The sequence below is a fragment of the Antedon bifida genome, chromosome 6 (genome assembly GCF_963402885.1).
Source record: "Antedon bifida chromosome 6, ecAntBifi1.1, whole genome shotgun sequence".
NCBI classification, from domain to species: Eukaryota; Metazoa; Echinodermata; class Crinoidea; order Comatulida; family Antedonidae; genus Antedon; species Antedon bifida.
This window is the reverse complement of record NC_136231.1, coordinates 13690225-13707285: the sequence shown is the minus strand read 5'-3', so window position 1 is coordinate 13707285 and position 17061 is coordinate 13690225. Positions and strand designations below refer to the sequence as shown.

At 32.3% G+C, this 17061-nt stretch overlaps 3 protein-coding genes across 13 annotated transcripts in view; 1 reads left to right on the top strand and 2 right to left on the bottom strand.

The window, feature by feature from the left end:
- The window catches only part of LOC144845430 (protein Hook homolog 3-like), a 37486-nt gene extending 31772 nt beyond the window's left edge, over positions 1 to 5714 (top strand). For all 9 annotated transcript variants that reach the window (XM_078702763.1, XM_078702758.1, XM_078702762.1 and 6 more), the window contains 2 exons: positions 374 to 445; positions 2961 to 5714. In XM_078702763.1, coding sequence (XP_078558889.1) covers positions 374 to 445; positions 2961 to 3098 — 210 coding nt within the window. In that variant the 3' untranslated portion in view covers positions 3099 to 5714. The remainder of the gene's footprint in view (positions 1 to 373; positions 446 to 2960) is intronic.
- The window catches only part of LOC144845486 (E3 ubiquitin-protein ligase RNF170-like), a 291346-nt gene that overhangs the window by 51999 nt on the left and 222286 nt on the right, over positions 1 to 17061 (bottom strand). The gene's annotated exons all lie outside the window — the stretch shown is intronic.
- The window catches only part of LOC144845471 (nucleotide sugar transporter SLC35D2-like), a 38365-nt gene continuing 28429 nt past the window's right edge, over positions 7126 to 17061 (bottom strand). For 2 of the 3 annotated variants that reach the window (XM_078702840.1, XM_078702842.1), the window contains 3 exons: positions 11475 to 11553; positions 11094 to 11176; positions 7126 to 9346 (listed from right to left, as the gene is read on the bottom strand). In XM_078702840.1, coding sequence (XP_078558966.1) covers positions 9220 to 9346; positions 11094 to 11176; positions 11475 to 11553 — 289 coding nt within the window. In that variant the 3' untranslated portion in view covers positions 7126 to 9219. Of the gene's footprint in view, positions 9347 to 10916; positions 10973 to 11093; positions 11177 to 11474; positions 11554 to 17061 lie in introns of those variants that run through there. The other variant, XM_078702841.1, reaches the window with a different exon arrangement.

Sequence of the window (17061 nt, the reverse complement as noted above, 5' to 3'; positions counted from 1 at the left end):
AGATGTTAATAAAAAAACATGAATTTTGAAATATAAATTGACGGGCACAGAACAAATTCTAAAATAAAAATGAAATTTGAAAAATAAATTGACAGGCACAGAACAAATTCTAAGCCGCCTGGTGATATACTGAATATTAATTAATTAATTTGAAATGATAAAGATGAGGAAATCTGTGAGAATGAGAAAAGACCGCCCCAACCAAGATTCAAACTCAGAACCTTCTGCTTGATTGCTTTCATTTTATTGTTCAAATTTGAAATATAGTTCTATTTGTGTCGATACCCTGACGCAAAGTTACTCCACAGTAGTTACAAACATTTGAATGAAAATGAAATTATAATTACAGATATTTTATTTTTGTATACATTAGAGTGAAAAAGAGAAGTCAAAGGTTACCAGAGACATAGAAGAGAAATTGATAGTTTCAGCTTGGTATAATATGGTAAGTATATTTCTAAAACAAACAAATCAGCATTTTACAAACACATTATTGAAATGTCATTATCTATTATTATTATTATATATAATCATTAGTAGAGAGGTAGAAGACAAGAAAACAAATTGGGATGCTAGGATGCAAAAGGTCAATATGGTCAAAGTTAAGACTTGGCGTAACTTGGTAACTACTGGGTGTATTGGAATAGTTTTTGTGACAAGCTACTAGGAAGACCCATATTTCTATTCACTGTAATGGGCTACATTTGCTATAAATGTTTGTATTTGTTCTAATGTAATAAAAATCATAAAACTGTCAATAAACCCTAATTGGACCTTTGACATACACTTTTCATATCTCAGAAATTGTTGGGCGGGTATGGTCGTAGTTGGTGTCAAAATACTCTGAAGATACATATTTCTATTCACTCTAATGGAAAACTTTTGCCAAAAATGACCGTGAAACTTTATTTTGCTCTAATACAATAGAAATACACAAAATGTTAAAAACACCTTCTTTTGACATTTAACCTATAGCTGTATATATATATATATATATTTACAATTTTAACTAGATTTGAACTCGTCACTTTGACGAGTTAGTTATCCGCACAACAACAACACCACGTGCACGTACGCTAGGAAACAGAAAAAGGTTACAGCACTTATGACCTGATGCCTTATAATATATACAGTATAATACATCCGATTGGCAAAATGTTTATTCTGACAAGCTATAACATATTTAAATTTACTGTAAAGATAAGTGACCTACGTTATTCAAATTTTTTTACGTGTTGACGTCATCTAAATTAAAATAGACAATATTAAAAACGGGGGGAAAATGGAAAACGAATAAACGAGATGTTCTATTAAATGCGATTAGCTATGACGAAAGAGACAAAAATCCATTTTTTGTCATTCGAGTTTCCATATGATGACGTCAGACAACTTGCCAAGCAACAAAGTTACATGAATTCAACTCATTAGCTTTCAAAATAAGTTGAAAAAATGGTGGGTCAATTGTCTTCCTGAAGTGCTATAATAGATTTAAAATAGGCATATTTTTTCATAAATTTGCATTGAATTTGCAATTTTTAAGCGCACTGTTTTTAAAGTTTAACATGCGCGTGCATCATTATTCTGCAATTAAAATTCATAAAATCTATCACAGAATGTATGAAGAACAAAAATCGTGCGTGCAACGGCAAAAAATATTGAACATTTTGAAATGCTCAAAATGTCCTGAAACGTATAGAAAATTGATAACAAATTAATTTTGTGCATTTTAAAATTTTAAATGCTTGTGTGCGTAACCTTGTGGGAAACATGCCGTTTTTAATTCACAGAAAGTTGATGCTTGATATGAATTAAATTTTCACCAAGTGTCAATTCAAAATTAGTTTTGGCATTTTCCTATCTCCTCCTACGATAAATGTTTTTAATGGCTGAAAGACAGCATCATAATGTTGAAGATGATTTTCTTTTAAAAATACTATTTTGTATATGTTTTTGGTTTAACCATTGAGGTATACCTCCATGGTTTAACACAAGGTAAATTTATGGGCCCTTAGAGAATAAACTTAAAACCTTAAGATATAGTATTGAATCCCAAATTTCTTACTGTGAGTGTTGGTACTGAATACATTAGAACAAATATTTTTACTTTTATTGTTTTATTTGCTAATTAGATTAGATATTATTTAAAGGGTAATGTGTTTAAAAGCTTCGGCTCTTTGCATAACCCATTTAGTATCAAATACCATGTTTTCCATTCATTATGATAATTTAGATTACACTTATAGAAATATTGTTGTAAAAAATACTGTATATATATGCTGGTGATACAAAATAAATGGTACGTCTAGTCGAATAATAATATAATTTAATAATTTGCAAGTAATTTGAGATCACAATTATCACTTTCTGACCAGTGGTTGCTGAGATATTCATATGGCCAATTTCTTGACCATTGGTCAGAAAAGCGGTTTCAGTCCACTTTTACGCAAAGTCTTAACTTTTAGCCCCTGTAGTCACCAAGCAACCCAATTTGTTTTTGCCAACAGCAAAAAATTGATTTGTATTGATATAAGGAAGCAAAAAAAACATAACAATAGTTTGCTAGAGGGTGCAGGTACAGTAACCCCTTTCTGGCTCCCCAACTATTTGGTGTAATATGGTAACGTGTATAATCAAATAAATACCCCCCTAGATATTAAACAAATATAATTTTTTTTATATAAATAGGTGATAAAATACAGTAAAAATTGTATCAAAATGCTTGGTAAATTGTAGATCATGTCAATCAATGAATTCTACTACAAATAAAAGTGTGTTGTGATACAATATTTTGTATATATGCATGTGGCTTTTGTTTATTTATTATTCGTAGGGGGTGGGGGTTGATTTGATTTGAGCATTTATTCAGAGCAGGGCATTTATTCAAACATCACGTTTATTTGAAACATCACGTTTATTTGAATAAATATGGTAATTGAAATAATATTTATTGCATACTATAGGGTATGAATCTTCACCGAAAAGCAGCTGAAGACCGGCTAATCCACTCTGGAGGTGGACAATCTTTCCTTGCCCGCCAACGACAAGCTTCACAGAAAAGATCACAAGCAGTAACGGGGACAAACTCGATGAACCGATAAATTGTTTATATATATAATACATCTTCCTTTTTATGTTTTTGTCAAATGTTGTTTATTTCAACTACAAAAACATTGCATATGAATTTTAGATACAGAATTGTCTGATTTTAGCTTAAACATTTCTAGTTTCAAGTACAATGTATCATCACTGTTTCTTGCACTATGAACTGTGCAGAGCCATTGTGAATAGCCAATAACCATCAGTTCAGCAAACTATCCACATCCTACAGATAACAAGAGATATCAAAGGATATCGAGGAATGACAATCAATTATTATTTCACAATTTAAACTTGTTGTTTACAGATTATATTGTAATTATGGATTGTGTTAACTATTGTATTTTGTTGTTTTATTCTTTTGTATTATGATTAGCAGTGTTTATGTTGAATGTAGAATTATAACGTTGTATGTAAAACTTTCTATTCAGTTTTTCATATACTGAACCCATGTTGCATATTTAGACAATGGTGCTCTGTATCTTCTTTTTTAAATTCAACTGATCATGACTCTGTCCTGGTATTTGACAAAAAATGTGATGTGTGTGCCCATATATGAACACGATGATGTCATATCACTACCATAATTTGGGCACATCACACTTTTTGTCAAACTAGTTTGATATTGTAGACAGAGCTAGAGCTATCTTGTAAAATGGTTTCATTTAAGGAAGCAGCATGCAAAACATAATTATTGATTGATATTGATAATAATTAATATTAACTTCACTAGGTTAAATAAGATAATATGCAAATTACTGGAGGTGCTATTGATTATGTAGTGAGTGTTGTTGAACCAAATTTTACTACATTTCATTACCACATTTTACAAACAGGCTATCACAGATTACATTGTCCATTACATCTAAGCATAGCTAACATTTAGGAATATTTTACCCAATGTGTAATCAATTAAAAATGTAGTGGAAATATCACATACTTATGTAGGTCTCAATGGTGTAAATAAGACATGGGTATAACTTGCTAAAGTCTTCTAGTTAAGATTTGTAAATACAAGAGAGAGAAGTTAAGTGTTGTGCAGTAATGTATAAATTACTATTACGAGAAATAAACCTTATTTTTGGGTGTATATGGGGCTGGAGGGATTGCTATGTTAAGGCTTTTGCCTTTTAGAGAGTGTAATGTTTAAAACCAGCTCTCTTTTAGTTTCCTTCAGTACAGCTATATAAATAACTATATTATAAAATTGTAAATAAATACTATTTTGAATATGTCTAGGGTTAAACTTTATTCTTAATAATCAAGATTTAATGAGATAATATTAATGATTGGTTGGATATTTTATTGATAAAAATAAAAGATTAAGGATGCATGTGATTTTGAGAGATGTCTTATGATGAGATGAGTAATTAGTTGGATGCAAAGTAAGTATAAGTTGTCACAAGCAAGACATATGGATAATACAATACAATGCAATATTAATTCTATATCTTATATGGGAAATGTTTGGATTAAAATAAAATGTAGAAGATTCCTTTCAGAATTTGATTAGGATCATTGGTGAAATTTACTAAAGACCAATGTAAAATCACAATCATGTAAATTGATAAACTAATTTTCAAAAATTTGATATTTATTTCATTGTCAACCATGATAGTTTGATGTATGATTATGTATTGAAGTGTTATGTATTACTGTAAAGTGTTTTATTCATTGTATTCATTTTATTTACATATAATTTCTAAATATACTTATGATTTTTGTAAATCCGTAATACAGTGATTCAGCTTTATGTTTCATATAAAATATAATTTATGAATGTGATTTTGTTTTTGATGTTCATCTGATTTTAAATTAGTGCAGTTCTATTAATATTTTAATTTACTTAATAACTCCATCAAATAACGCATTTAAAATATTATAATAAATGATGCCAAAAAATAGTTAAAGAATGCATAGAGTAATATGTAACACAAGAACAATGTAACAATGAGGTAAACAATTAGTTTTATATGTTATTTACCTCATTCTCTAAAAAGAAATAGATTTTTGTATTAAATCCAGTTTTGTAATGAATGTTAACATACATATAATAACTAACAAACGAATACAAACATAACTTACATTTCAATACTCACTTCAAATAACCATTTTAAAAAAGTAAATAAACAAGTGGAAAGTTGTGTTTTTTTTTCATTGAATAATAACTACTTAAATATGTTAATGATTTATAAGGGTCTTGGAATGCCAGCATTGATTTTATATTTTATTTCTACACAGGGTATTTATTCTATCTCGTGTGTTGGTTTAACAGCAAACTAACATTTTTCAAGATAATATTATTACTATATAATTGCTATTATGAATATTATTCATTATAATACTATTATAATATTTTCATTATTATATTCATTTCTATTGTTATTGCATACATCATACCAGTTTGCAGTTTTATTATATTCAACTTTTTGTCAAATGTTGGTTTCAAATATTATTACATGTTGCTGTTTTAAAATTATATACATTGTGAAATATGTTTGTCTCATTCATCTTACATGTTTCGTTATATATCATAATATATACTATTTCTTTCTATTGTAATAGGAATATGCCTTTTCCTGTATAATAAATCAATTTTAATGAACACTCCAATAGAAGTATGTTGTCAAGTTTCTTTTTATTACAATAAACTTCATGATGTGTGAGTGAAAGTTCATATGTGGCGTGTGGCGCAGTGTGTTGGACGTTGGATTACTGATCTTGAGTTCGAATCAAACTCTCGTCGCATTGCTTGTATCCTTAGGCAAGACACTTTAATTATGCAGTCTTATAGGCGTAAAAATGGGTACTCAGATCAAGACACAACTTTGCGCTGATTACTAGCTGCATTATGGGAGTGTGTTTCCATACGTGTTTGGTGAAAAAAAAATTACCGGGGTAATAATGTGAAGCGCTTACAAGCATTGTGCAATAAGCGCTAAATAAGAACGAATATTATAATTATACGTGATGGTATATAACTAGGTTAGGTTACAGCACCGTTCATTCATGGTCATCAATCCTCACAACAACATAGGATTTCTTCTGAAAATTCAATTTACTGTGCTGTAAGTGTAAGCATGTTTACACTATCTATCAATGATGCGATTACTACAGTTGTTTAGTTACAGTGGCTGACCATACTGCTCTACATAAATTCTGGTATTTGGTTGTCCTGACAATGGTATTCCCTAACAATGCCCATCCCCTATTATAATTAATGGTCTATTCGTCTATTTATTTATTCTTTTTACGGTATCTTAATTAATGTAACTAGTTTTTAGTGGGCCTCCTATCACAAGCCCCTTGAGGTTTCTTGGAGGTCCCTTTCATGTTTTATGTTATATGTTTTACTCCTTGCTTGTTTTTGTTTGTTTATGAGATGAATAAAGAGATTTATGTTTATGTTATATACTGTATATTTAAATTGGAGTGTCTGTAAATGTACTTTTTAAAATTGTATGCATTACAGTATAATAGTGTACATTCTTTTTTAATAGGCAACACAGCGAACTAAATCATATATTTTTATATATAAAATGTTCTTATGCCAGTTCTTATGCTATGACGTTATCCAAATTCCTTCACTTTTCTGGCTGTTTTACTTTATCATTTTGATTTAGCTTTTCGCTTTTTTTTTTGTATCTCCATTGAGATCCAGCCACTGATACTCACAGCATTGTCATTTTTTCAGTAATTTGCCTTTGAATTTATATATAAATGTAATGTATTTTTCTTGTAATTCTGATGATAATTCAACAATGCAGCTGTCAAGTGGAAAAGTCATTCTACACATTAGCATGCACACAAAGAATGGTACATAGTGCTGTGACAGATCTTTTACCATATGTTATGTTAGTAAACTGCTATTAGTAAAAGATAAATATTATGGCATTTCATACTTATAATGCCAACTGGTGGACTAACATGAAAGAGACAAATTGAATAGAAACATCTGACCAATTAACACACTTGTATTGTGTATATATGGTCAAAGTTAGATTTCAACAAAAATACAACTTCTTTTCATTCATAAAAATAAATTTATTAGAATCGCTAAATTACACCAATTACGTATAACGTATAATATGGCAATACTATTAATGTCTAAGTAAAGTAATTACTGCATTAGGTTAAACACTAACTGCAATGAAGCATTATCAAAATATAAAACTTTAAACAAAAATAACTTCAAGAGAATACCCTGATACAATGATAAATTATATAAAAATATACTAAAGCTAATGGGTTGTATAAATAAAATATATATTTTTTATAAACTATAAGCAATGGAAACAACAAATTTAGTATCAAAATTCCTCTTATCTTGTGTCACTATAATAGACAGTGGGTTCAGCAGTGTTACAACCGTTAATGTAGAAAATGCCAGCTAATGTCAAAACAACCGTTAATGTAGAACAATCATTCGCTAATGTAGTAAAACCTCCAGCTAATGTAGAAACGGTCAACAGCTTATGTAGTAACGAAAATTGCCTCCTGGCTTATGTAGTTACTATCGCCAGCTAATGTAGAAAATGTTATATATTTTACAAAAATGTCTAAATCATATGCAAATGCATCGATCTTTACTTAGCTATCAGTCTTTCCACCTATCGTAAGCATCCAACTTTCTAAAACGACCACACATCGTAAGCAACCATCTCTGTTTAAGGGACCTCTTCTCATAATCGACAACCTCTCGTAAGGGATCACCTCCTCTCATAAGGGACCGCTTCTCATAACCGACCACACCTTTCGTAAGTGACGACCTCTTTTAAAGGACTTCCTAAAAAGAGATGGTGGTCATTCAATAGAGGTGGTCACTTACGAGAGGTCGTTGTGACGGGAGATGGTCCATTATGAGAAGCGGTCCTTTAATAGAGAGAAAGAGGTCTTGGTCCCTAAAAAGAGGTGGTCACTTACAAGAGGTGTGGTTGTTGAGAGAGGTGGTTGCTTACGATGTGTGGTCGTTTTGCTTACTTGAGGTGGAAAGACTGATAGCTAAGTATAAGATCGATGCATTTGCACATGATTTAGAAATTTTTGTAAAATATATAACATTTTCTACATTAGCTGGCGATAGTAACTACATAAGCTGGGAGGCAATTTTCGTTACTACATAAGCTGTTGACCGTTTCTACATTAGCTGCTGTTGATTTTTATTTACCACATAAGCTGTTGGTGTTTCTACATTAGCTGGAGGCTTTACTACATTGGCGGTGGATTTTTTTTTGTTTCGACATTACTGGCGTTTTCTAGCGGTTGTAACAAGCATAAACAATAGCTATTATACTATATTTCAATTAAGTTATCCTGAAACTATTGAGATTTGTACCTTTATACACCATGGCAGATTAAAATAGCATAATACCAAATTAGCACACTAAAACATCTAGTTTTATCAATAAATAGGATTATAATGGCATAGTGATGATATGTTATACTGAATTGATTTCTATGAATCAAGGGGGTTTATATTTGATATTCGTTTTCGAGACAATTTAAATGCCTGCCAATTTTCCACTAAGCGAATGTTCGCGCGAATCGAAAGTGTCAGCTTATACGTATGTGTATTCATGTTTCCATCCTCCAAATCCCTCTCTGCGACGAATTCTAGTTGCTTGAGTTTTTCGCTCCAGCGAAATTTGTAGTTGGAATAGTTTCTACTTTTTGCGAGGCAAAAAATAAAATCAACCAATCAGAGCTTAGGTAATGAGTTATGACACGTTCATGAGCACTCATGCGAATCAAAATGAAACAGTGGATTTGTGCGGACTATAAATTTGCCTAGTGGAAAACAGGCTTAAGAGCTCTGGCATGTTTCTTACACTCTTTCTTTGTAGTGTTTTGTTCTGTTTAGCTCACAAAATTCAATACTATCAATTGGATAGTTCCTTAATATATAATAATGTACTATCATAATCATAGCTGTGGATCCTGGATTTTGAAATAGAAGCCCAATCGCTAATATTGTAAAATGAAATGCTGAACTATCTCTTTGGATACATCAATACATTGTAACAGTATTATCAGAGTTTTGTCACATTAATATTAATAATTGGGATAAATAACGAAGAATATGTGTTATTGTTGATGGTAGATTGGTTGTCTTCTTTTTAGTTGTCAGTTACGAGGCTCTGTGGTTTGTTGTTTCTGTCCATTCACTTTGATTTCATCTAAAGATATGGGTTCTTTTGGTTTTTGCTTCATTATAAAGGTGTAGTAGGAATATAATAAACTGGCTACAACACTGAAAAAAAATGATTAATTAAAAATTAATTAAAAACGTGTATAAAACTAACAGACTTTGTACCCATATAATATATTTATATGTATTTACAGCGTTTGGGAAGTTTATATATAAGCTCTGCTTACTTTTTTTTTCTTCCTAAAACAATACGCATAAAGCCTATAGGCCTACAGAGGAAAAGGGGGAAAGCTGCAGGTGTGAGAAAAAGGCTGCGGTGACGTAAGTCCAAACCATTTATTCCTTCCGTAATCATGGGGAATGTACAGTCTATATCAAACAAAATGGACGAATTACGTGGATTTACAGAATACATGCATGAATTCAGATCAGCCAGTATTATGGCTTTTACTGGGACGTGGCTTGGTAAAAAACACAAAAATAAGCATGTTAATATTGATGGCTTTAAGTTAGTAAGAGGCAATAGAACACATGAAAAACATGGCGGCGGAGGTGTTTCTCTTTATGTAAATGAGAAATACTGCCACCCAAATAATGTACATAGCAAATACCACAGATGCACAACGAATGCCGAGATTCTCGTTGTTAGCATTCGTCCTTTCTACATTCCGCGCGAGTTTTCCCATGTTATTGTTGTTACGGTCTATATACCTCACAGGAATCAAATCAAATCTGCGGATGCATTCATCGCTATTAATGGTGACTTTAATCACTGTACACTTAAGGAAATCTGTGTAGATTATTTTCGTACACTGTCATACCCGCGGACTAGCTATACTGGACCAGTGTTGCACCAATGTTAAAGAGGCCTACGTGTCAACCAAGCTACCAAGCCTAGGAGTTGCGGACCATAACTTAGTACTACTAAGTCCGAAGTACACACCGCTTGTTTAACGGCAAACTAGGATAATTAAGAATGAGAATAATGAATGTTTAAGGGGGGCTTTGGACTGTACTAACTGGAATACGTTTCTACATAATTCTGTTGACGTATCTGAAGTTACTGAAACTGTTTGTGGTTATATAGAGTTTTGTAAAAATATGATTAGCCCACCCACGTTTGTCATATTTATGCTCTACCTTGGTATTGAGCACTCTATCCTAATGGTCTGATACTTTCAACCTGAATATATATATAAATCAATTGTGTTGCGTAGCACTGTGTAAATTATATATAAATCATATCTTACTGTCAAATTATTTGTTCCAAATAAGAGCACTGTTTCAATAATTTGACAGTATATATATATATCCAATCTGCAGACAGTACTGGTTCGATTTTATTAGATCTCGTCAGTGCAGCTCCGGTTTTGAAATGAAATGTACAGCATAACTAGCACAATATATAGGCTGAGCCACAACACAAAGAGTGCACAAACTCAACGAAAGTATAAAATAGGTGGTGCTGTTGTATTTCAAAAGCAATAGAATCAAAAAAATATTTTCCAAACGCGAACAGATTTTTTTTCCGTACACGAAAAAAAGGACTATTAGACGATCGTTTAATAGTACGTACTTTTGCACGCCATGTGACCCACAATCGTCCAATCAAATGACAGGAATTTATTTAGGTGTTATATAACATTCATTATTTGTATACCATTCTGCTCTGCTTTTGCCTATATGACCTACATATTAGGACATGATTGTTTTCCTAATGATATAGTCCTATAATGTTCAATCATTGTGCTCTTGTTACTTTTACATATGAAAATTCATAATACTAAACAACAGGTAAAAGATAACACTCATATCATATTCAAAAATTGTATCAAAGAAAATATCTTACCTTATATTAACTCCAAGAAAATTTGTTGCACTAAAAATATAGTCACTACTAAACACAATACCTATGTATGTGATTGCGATATTCTGAAAGTGAAAATAATAGTGAAATAATTATAAGAAATTAGTAAAGTAAACCAGCCCCAGTTAACTGGCCCAAATCATGAATTTTACACATGACATTTTCTGTGAAAAATTGATTAACCAAGAGGGGCTCGTTAAATAGAGCAGTCAATCAACTCTATTCTCACCATTCAACTTGTAAACATTCATAATTACTATAGACACTACTTAACTCATGCTTGAATTCAATAGCCATGGTCCAATTATTACACTAAAAACCGATTCGATTTTGGCGGTTATATTTTCATGAAAAAAAACTTACTTTGATACAACCTACTATTGTAGTAGTTAGAGCAGAGTTGTGCAAAGTACACAAAACTATTGATAAATTCAATACAAATCTGAAAATTTAAATCAAAGAGATAATTATAATAAAATTGCGGTATGGCCAAAGAACATCGAATGAGTGGCCGAGCAGTAATTACATAGCCATCATCGTCGAGGCTTATTAGCTCCATGGTACTGGTGGTAGAACGAAACGTAGGTCCAGTGTACACATTCAGCTCATGTGCACTTTAAAGAACCTAGTACATCTTTTGAGATGAGTAGGGGTTACTTCCAGCGCACAGCCACTGATCATAACTGGGCCCCTCTGGGAGAACAGTCTTTGACTGAAGAGGCCACCAAGTATAAAGAAATAATAATAACTATATTTGAACTCGTCACTATGGACGAGTTAGGTTATCCGCCACACAAAAGCCATGTGCACGTCATACGTTAGAATATTGTGCACAGAAAAACGATTATGCTATTGTGATCTGAAGAAAATAAAATGTTAGTGTGCCCTCTCTATTTTGTGTATATATGCAGTATACACTACTGTATACATACTACATACGGTGCAAAATAGGTGAAAATAATGGGACCTTACGTTTATTCCAAATGACGTCATCAAAATGAAACAAGTAGATAGCAATTTTGGAAGAAAATTATCTGAACAACAACATATTAATGTGTTGAAGAAATTTGAATACATAGAATATGGATGCGCGCTCTTTTAAATGTCATGAACTATGAAAATACATATGATGACATCACAACATCCGATGCGTATCTACAATTCAACAGCTTCCAGAAAACGTTTTAATCATGAGTATCACTTTTTATTCTGAGAAGCTATAACATATTGAAAATAAGTGACTCAAGTTATTCACGCTTTTGAACATGACGACGTCATCAACATTTTAAAAATGGTAAATCATGCAAAAGTTAATTGATTGACCTAGACTATATCAAAATCTGGGAAAAAATGGAAAACAAATAAGTGGAGATGCGCTCTATTAAATGTGATTAGCTATGACAAAGAGATAAAAATCCTATATTTTATATTCGGGTGGCCATACGATGACGTCACAATGTCCAGTTAGCCATATTGATGCATGATCCGATAACTACTACTCATCATCTTCCAGAATACGTAATAAAAATAACTTTCACTGTTTAGTTTAGAAATGATGACTGTTTAAAAAAAGCATAATTTTGACGAATTTTTTAACTTTTTCATAAAAAACTTGTTTGACGAAATTATTTAAAAGTTGGTAAAATTACTAGAAAAGGCTGGAAAAACATACAAACGCTAACATTAATTTTTAAACGTGTGTGCATGCATAACTTTCTGTGAAGCATGCCATTTTTTTTCAACAGAATGTTAGCGCATGATATAAATTACATATACAAGTTTTAAATTTTCGTTTTTGACCTATGTCAAAAACGCGAAATTCATAAAATCGCGAGTAAGTCAAGTTGCGCAATTGTAAAAGTCATGAAAATGTTAGCTGCACAACTTCACGTGAATTACGATATGTTGAGAAAGTTACGAAATGTTATGTTTGCAAGTTTTAGAGATACACAAGACACAAAAATTACAGAAAAAAAAAAAGATGATGATGATCTTTGACAATCACTTTGTTGCGGATAACCAATAATATCAGAGTAGGAGAGGATTGTGTTCTCAAGACCTGTTTGTGCCATATTGCCTGGCCCTAAGGCATGTTTATGTTTCTCTAATTGCCCCATCCTTTGTTTGGGATGTAAAGCCATTGGTCTCATGTTACATACATGGCATAAGTAATAATAATAATAATAATTTATTAGGAAATGACACCTTTGCATCGGTGGCACACACAGAAGTGGTGCATCCAAATTAACATAATACATCAAAACAATACATAATATGACGGATACAGGTTCTTAAACTATTTAGTGTAGGCCACTATGTAATTTCGTGTCATTTTTTTGTTAAAAGCAAAATTCCAGCTGATTTAGTGTCTTTAGGATGTAAAGTAATAAAAAAAATATGTTGCCATTTTTTTAAAAAAGCTTAAGGGTGTCAAATCCAAGATGGCCGCCAATACGTAAAATATCCAATAAATGTACCATATTGGACAAAGTAACACCCATTATGAATAATATTTTAAGTTAAAATTAATGCTATATGGGTTCTCTGCTATATAAAAATTATTATAAACCTATATTCATTAGTATTTTGACATTTTGAATTTCAAAATGGCCGACATTTTAAAAAAATGGATTAAATTTCTTATTAAAACATGTGCAAGTTATGACGTTGATTGAAATCACATAAAATGATAGGCCTATGACAACAACACGGTTATTAACACAAAATGGTGGCCATTTTGAATTTCAAAATGGCCGCCATTTTTATAAAAAGGGTTAAATTTTTTATTAAAGTTAAATTAAATTAGATTGAAATGACACAAATGATATGCCTACAACAACATGGTGATTAACTAACTCTGCCAAATGAAATATTTCTAATCAGTGCGCTGTCTTGAATGCATATATTATGCATGCAATATAGTAAGTTGACCTTCCTTCGTTCTCTACTATTGTATCCATCAAACTTCAACAGACTGATCTGTGATCCCAACAAGCTTGTTCAGAAACAAATTGGCAAAAGTACTGCAATCAATACCTCATTTCACCCCCAAATGCTCATACGTTCTTATATACAGTACTGTACCAGCTGACTATGTGATACGACAAAGAATCTCTATTGGAGTCCTCTTTTACTTTGATAAGTTTGTCACCTGTATTCACCGTCATATATATTTTTTGCCAATATTCATCCTTTTCTTAGGATCCCATATAGTTTGCCTTCTACAAAACTTTTACCAATGCCTCAAACATTTTCTGTCCAATGTCATCATGCCATGGCCAACAAACACCTCTGTGGGATTTGCAGCATTCTTCATTAATCAAGATATCATCTCTCTTTAAATGTTGGCTTTCAAACTCATCAACTAGATTTGCCAGCTCTGATGAAATTATTAATTTGTGTTATTCCAATGATACCATGCTCAATGACTTTGATCAATTGATGTAAATCCAGCAATTCCCTTTGTCACACATACATGTCGTCTCATAAACTCCAATATCAGTAATCTGTTGAAAGTGATACAGCTGAAGTAACCGGCCATAGTTCAGGTGGTCATGAGCAAAGAAATATTTTATAAAAGCATGTGTACTTTCCATGTGTGCAGATATCGTTGTCTTGTGTCTCTGACATATAGGGATAGTTTAACCACATCTCTCTGTATTCAAGTTAATATCTTTATGATCAGCGTTTTTCAAACAAAATGATACGTCACTTAGAATCATTTTCTCTGTCTGAATTTTTTCGAGAAAAGTGTCAGAAGTTGTAGAGAGAAAGCAGAGTTTTTAAGATATTTGTGTCACTGTTGTATAGGTGATACAATACAACAAAAGCACTGGCCGCAACACTATTTTCACAATGCTACATGTTTAAAAGCCATATAATTCACCAGGTCGAAATAATTGCTTCTTGATGTCATCTCTGTCCACCTCCACTCATCTCGGGCAAGAGTCATCACCAGGCATTATCTTGTATTTCCCTAGTACATGAGTTTTTATACCACAGCAACCATGTGCACTCATCAAACCAGTGTATAATGGTGGTCAACTTTAAGGTACATCTAATGAAATCGGTTGAGATTGTAGAAGATGAGAAGTGGGAGTTAATGCTGCCCATGAAGCTTGTGAATGAGCTGTATCTTTCTTCAAGCTTCTGCCAAAAGTTGACAGGTTGAAAACTTACCAACCATACTGGTGACCATGGCCTTGAAGTTTCAGACATTGAATTACATGGCAATAACGCATTTATTATTGAACACCATATTTATACAGGATTTCACAATCTATATTATAAGTTAGAGAGTTTGTACGTTTGTTTGTTTGTTCGTTATACAAATTTTTGTTACTGCACATAACCTTACATATTGGGTATCAAAATGACCAGAATTGTACCGGGAAAGTTCTAATTTGAACATCATCCGCCATCTAGGATCTAAGTTAAGCTTGGTTCCCACTAGGACGCAATGCAAGGACGTAGACGCAACGCAAACCAGTTGACCAAAATGTGGTCAAAATGGCCCACTTTTCCTCACTTTCGATGTTAGTTCTGTTTCAGCACGTAACCATGCATATGGGGTATCAAAATGACCGCAATTGTACCGGGAATTTAATTTTGCTTAGGCTAGGGGTAGTAAGCTATCAAATTGACCAGAACTGTGTGGTAGGAAATTGTTATAAAGTATTTTAATTAGCCCTGGAAAGGGGGTGGGGATGTATGCCTGTCACCAAGACCGAAACTGTACTGGGAATGTTTTAAACTACATCTGAAAACAGGCACTGAGGGATTATGAGTTGGTAGTGATGGCTAACATAATTTGTACTGGAAACGTCTTAAACACAATCACCCAGTATCTGGGATGTGTTGGGAGGGAGGAAGAGGGGCGGAAATACTGGCGTAATGAAGTATAACGTGATTGGAATTGTACTAGGAAAAGTTACTACATTTGAACTGTCCATGGGAGGAGTTTGTTTTTGTGGCTGGGATGGTGATAGGAGAAAGAAGGCTGGGGGCCGCAGTATCTAAATTATATATATCAGCCAATATGACACCTATTCATTTACACAGTTTACAACGTACTTAAAACATAGGCCTATCATAGCTAACCCTAAAGTTGAATTGACATTTGTCCTGGGAAGAATTTGTTTTTAAAAAAGAGTGTGGGATGTTATTGAAGAGGGGTGGAGGTTGGCGGGTATAGGGACACTGGGGTCTGAGAAGGCTTTAAACTAATTTAGAAAGCCGCCCTGTGGCGGGTATAATTGCCAGTAAGGTATAAATACACTTGTTTTATATTGTGGTCCTGTCTGAGATACAAACATTGAAATACAAGTTTCACTTTTATAAAAAGAAATGAGATCTATAATTTAGATTTAGAATTAATTGTTGCTGAATATTTGATATCAATGTAAGTTGTTCCATACTTTTGCAACTCCAACTTTGAACGATTAGGTAATTCAAGGGTCATAGTAGGGGTATTATATATCTATTATATAGAGAACATTGACAACTTTAGACAGCCTTATATTTAGACAATCCTATGAGAAGTGACTATTTTAGAACATTGTGTTGAAACAACAAAAATTATTTAAATTTATTTTTTAGTGGCGGCCATTTTGAAATCCAGGATGGCCGACAGATTATCGTTATACATAGTTAAGATTGTATAATGTGTAATACCATCAAAACGGACTTGTTCCACATTCATAATTTGTGTTATTGGTGATATTCTGGTTTTAAATAGGGTTATTTGAGTATTGGCGGCCATCTTGAATTTGGTCCTTTAAATTTCTTTAGAAAAAATGGCAACATATTTTTTTTCATTCCTTATATTATCAAGATATGAAATAAAGTCAAAGTTTGCTTTTAACAAAAAATATACACGACATTCATATAAACGACATACCAGCCTACATTAATTTGCAAAAATATAAAAGAAAAATCATTATCAACATGG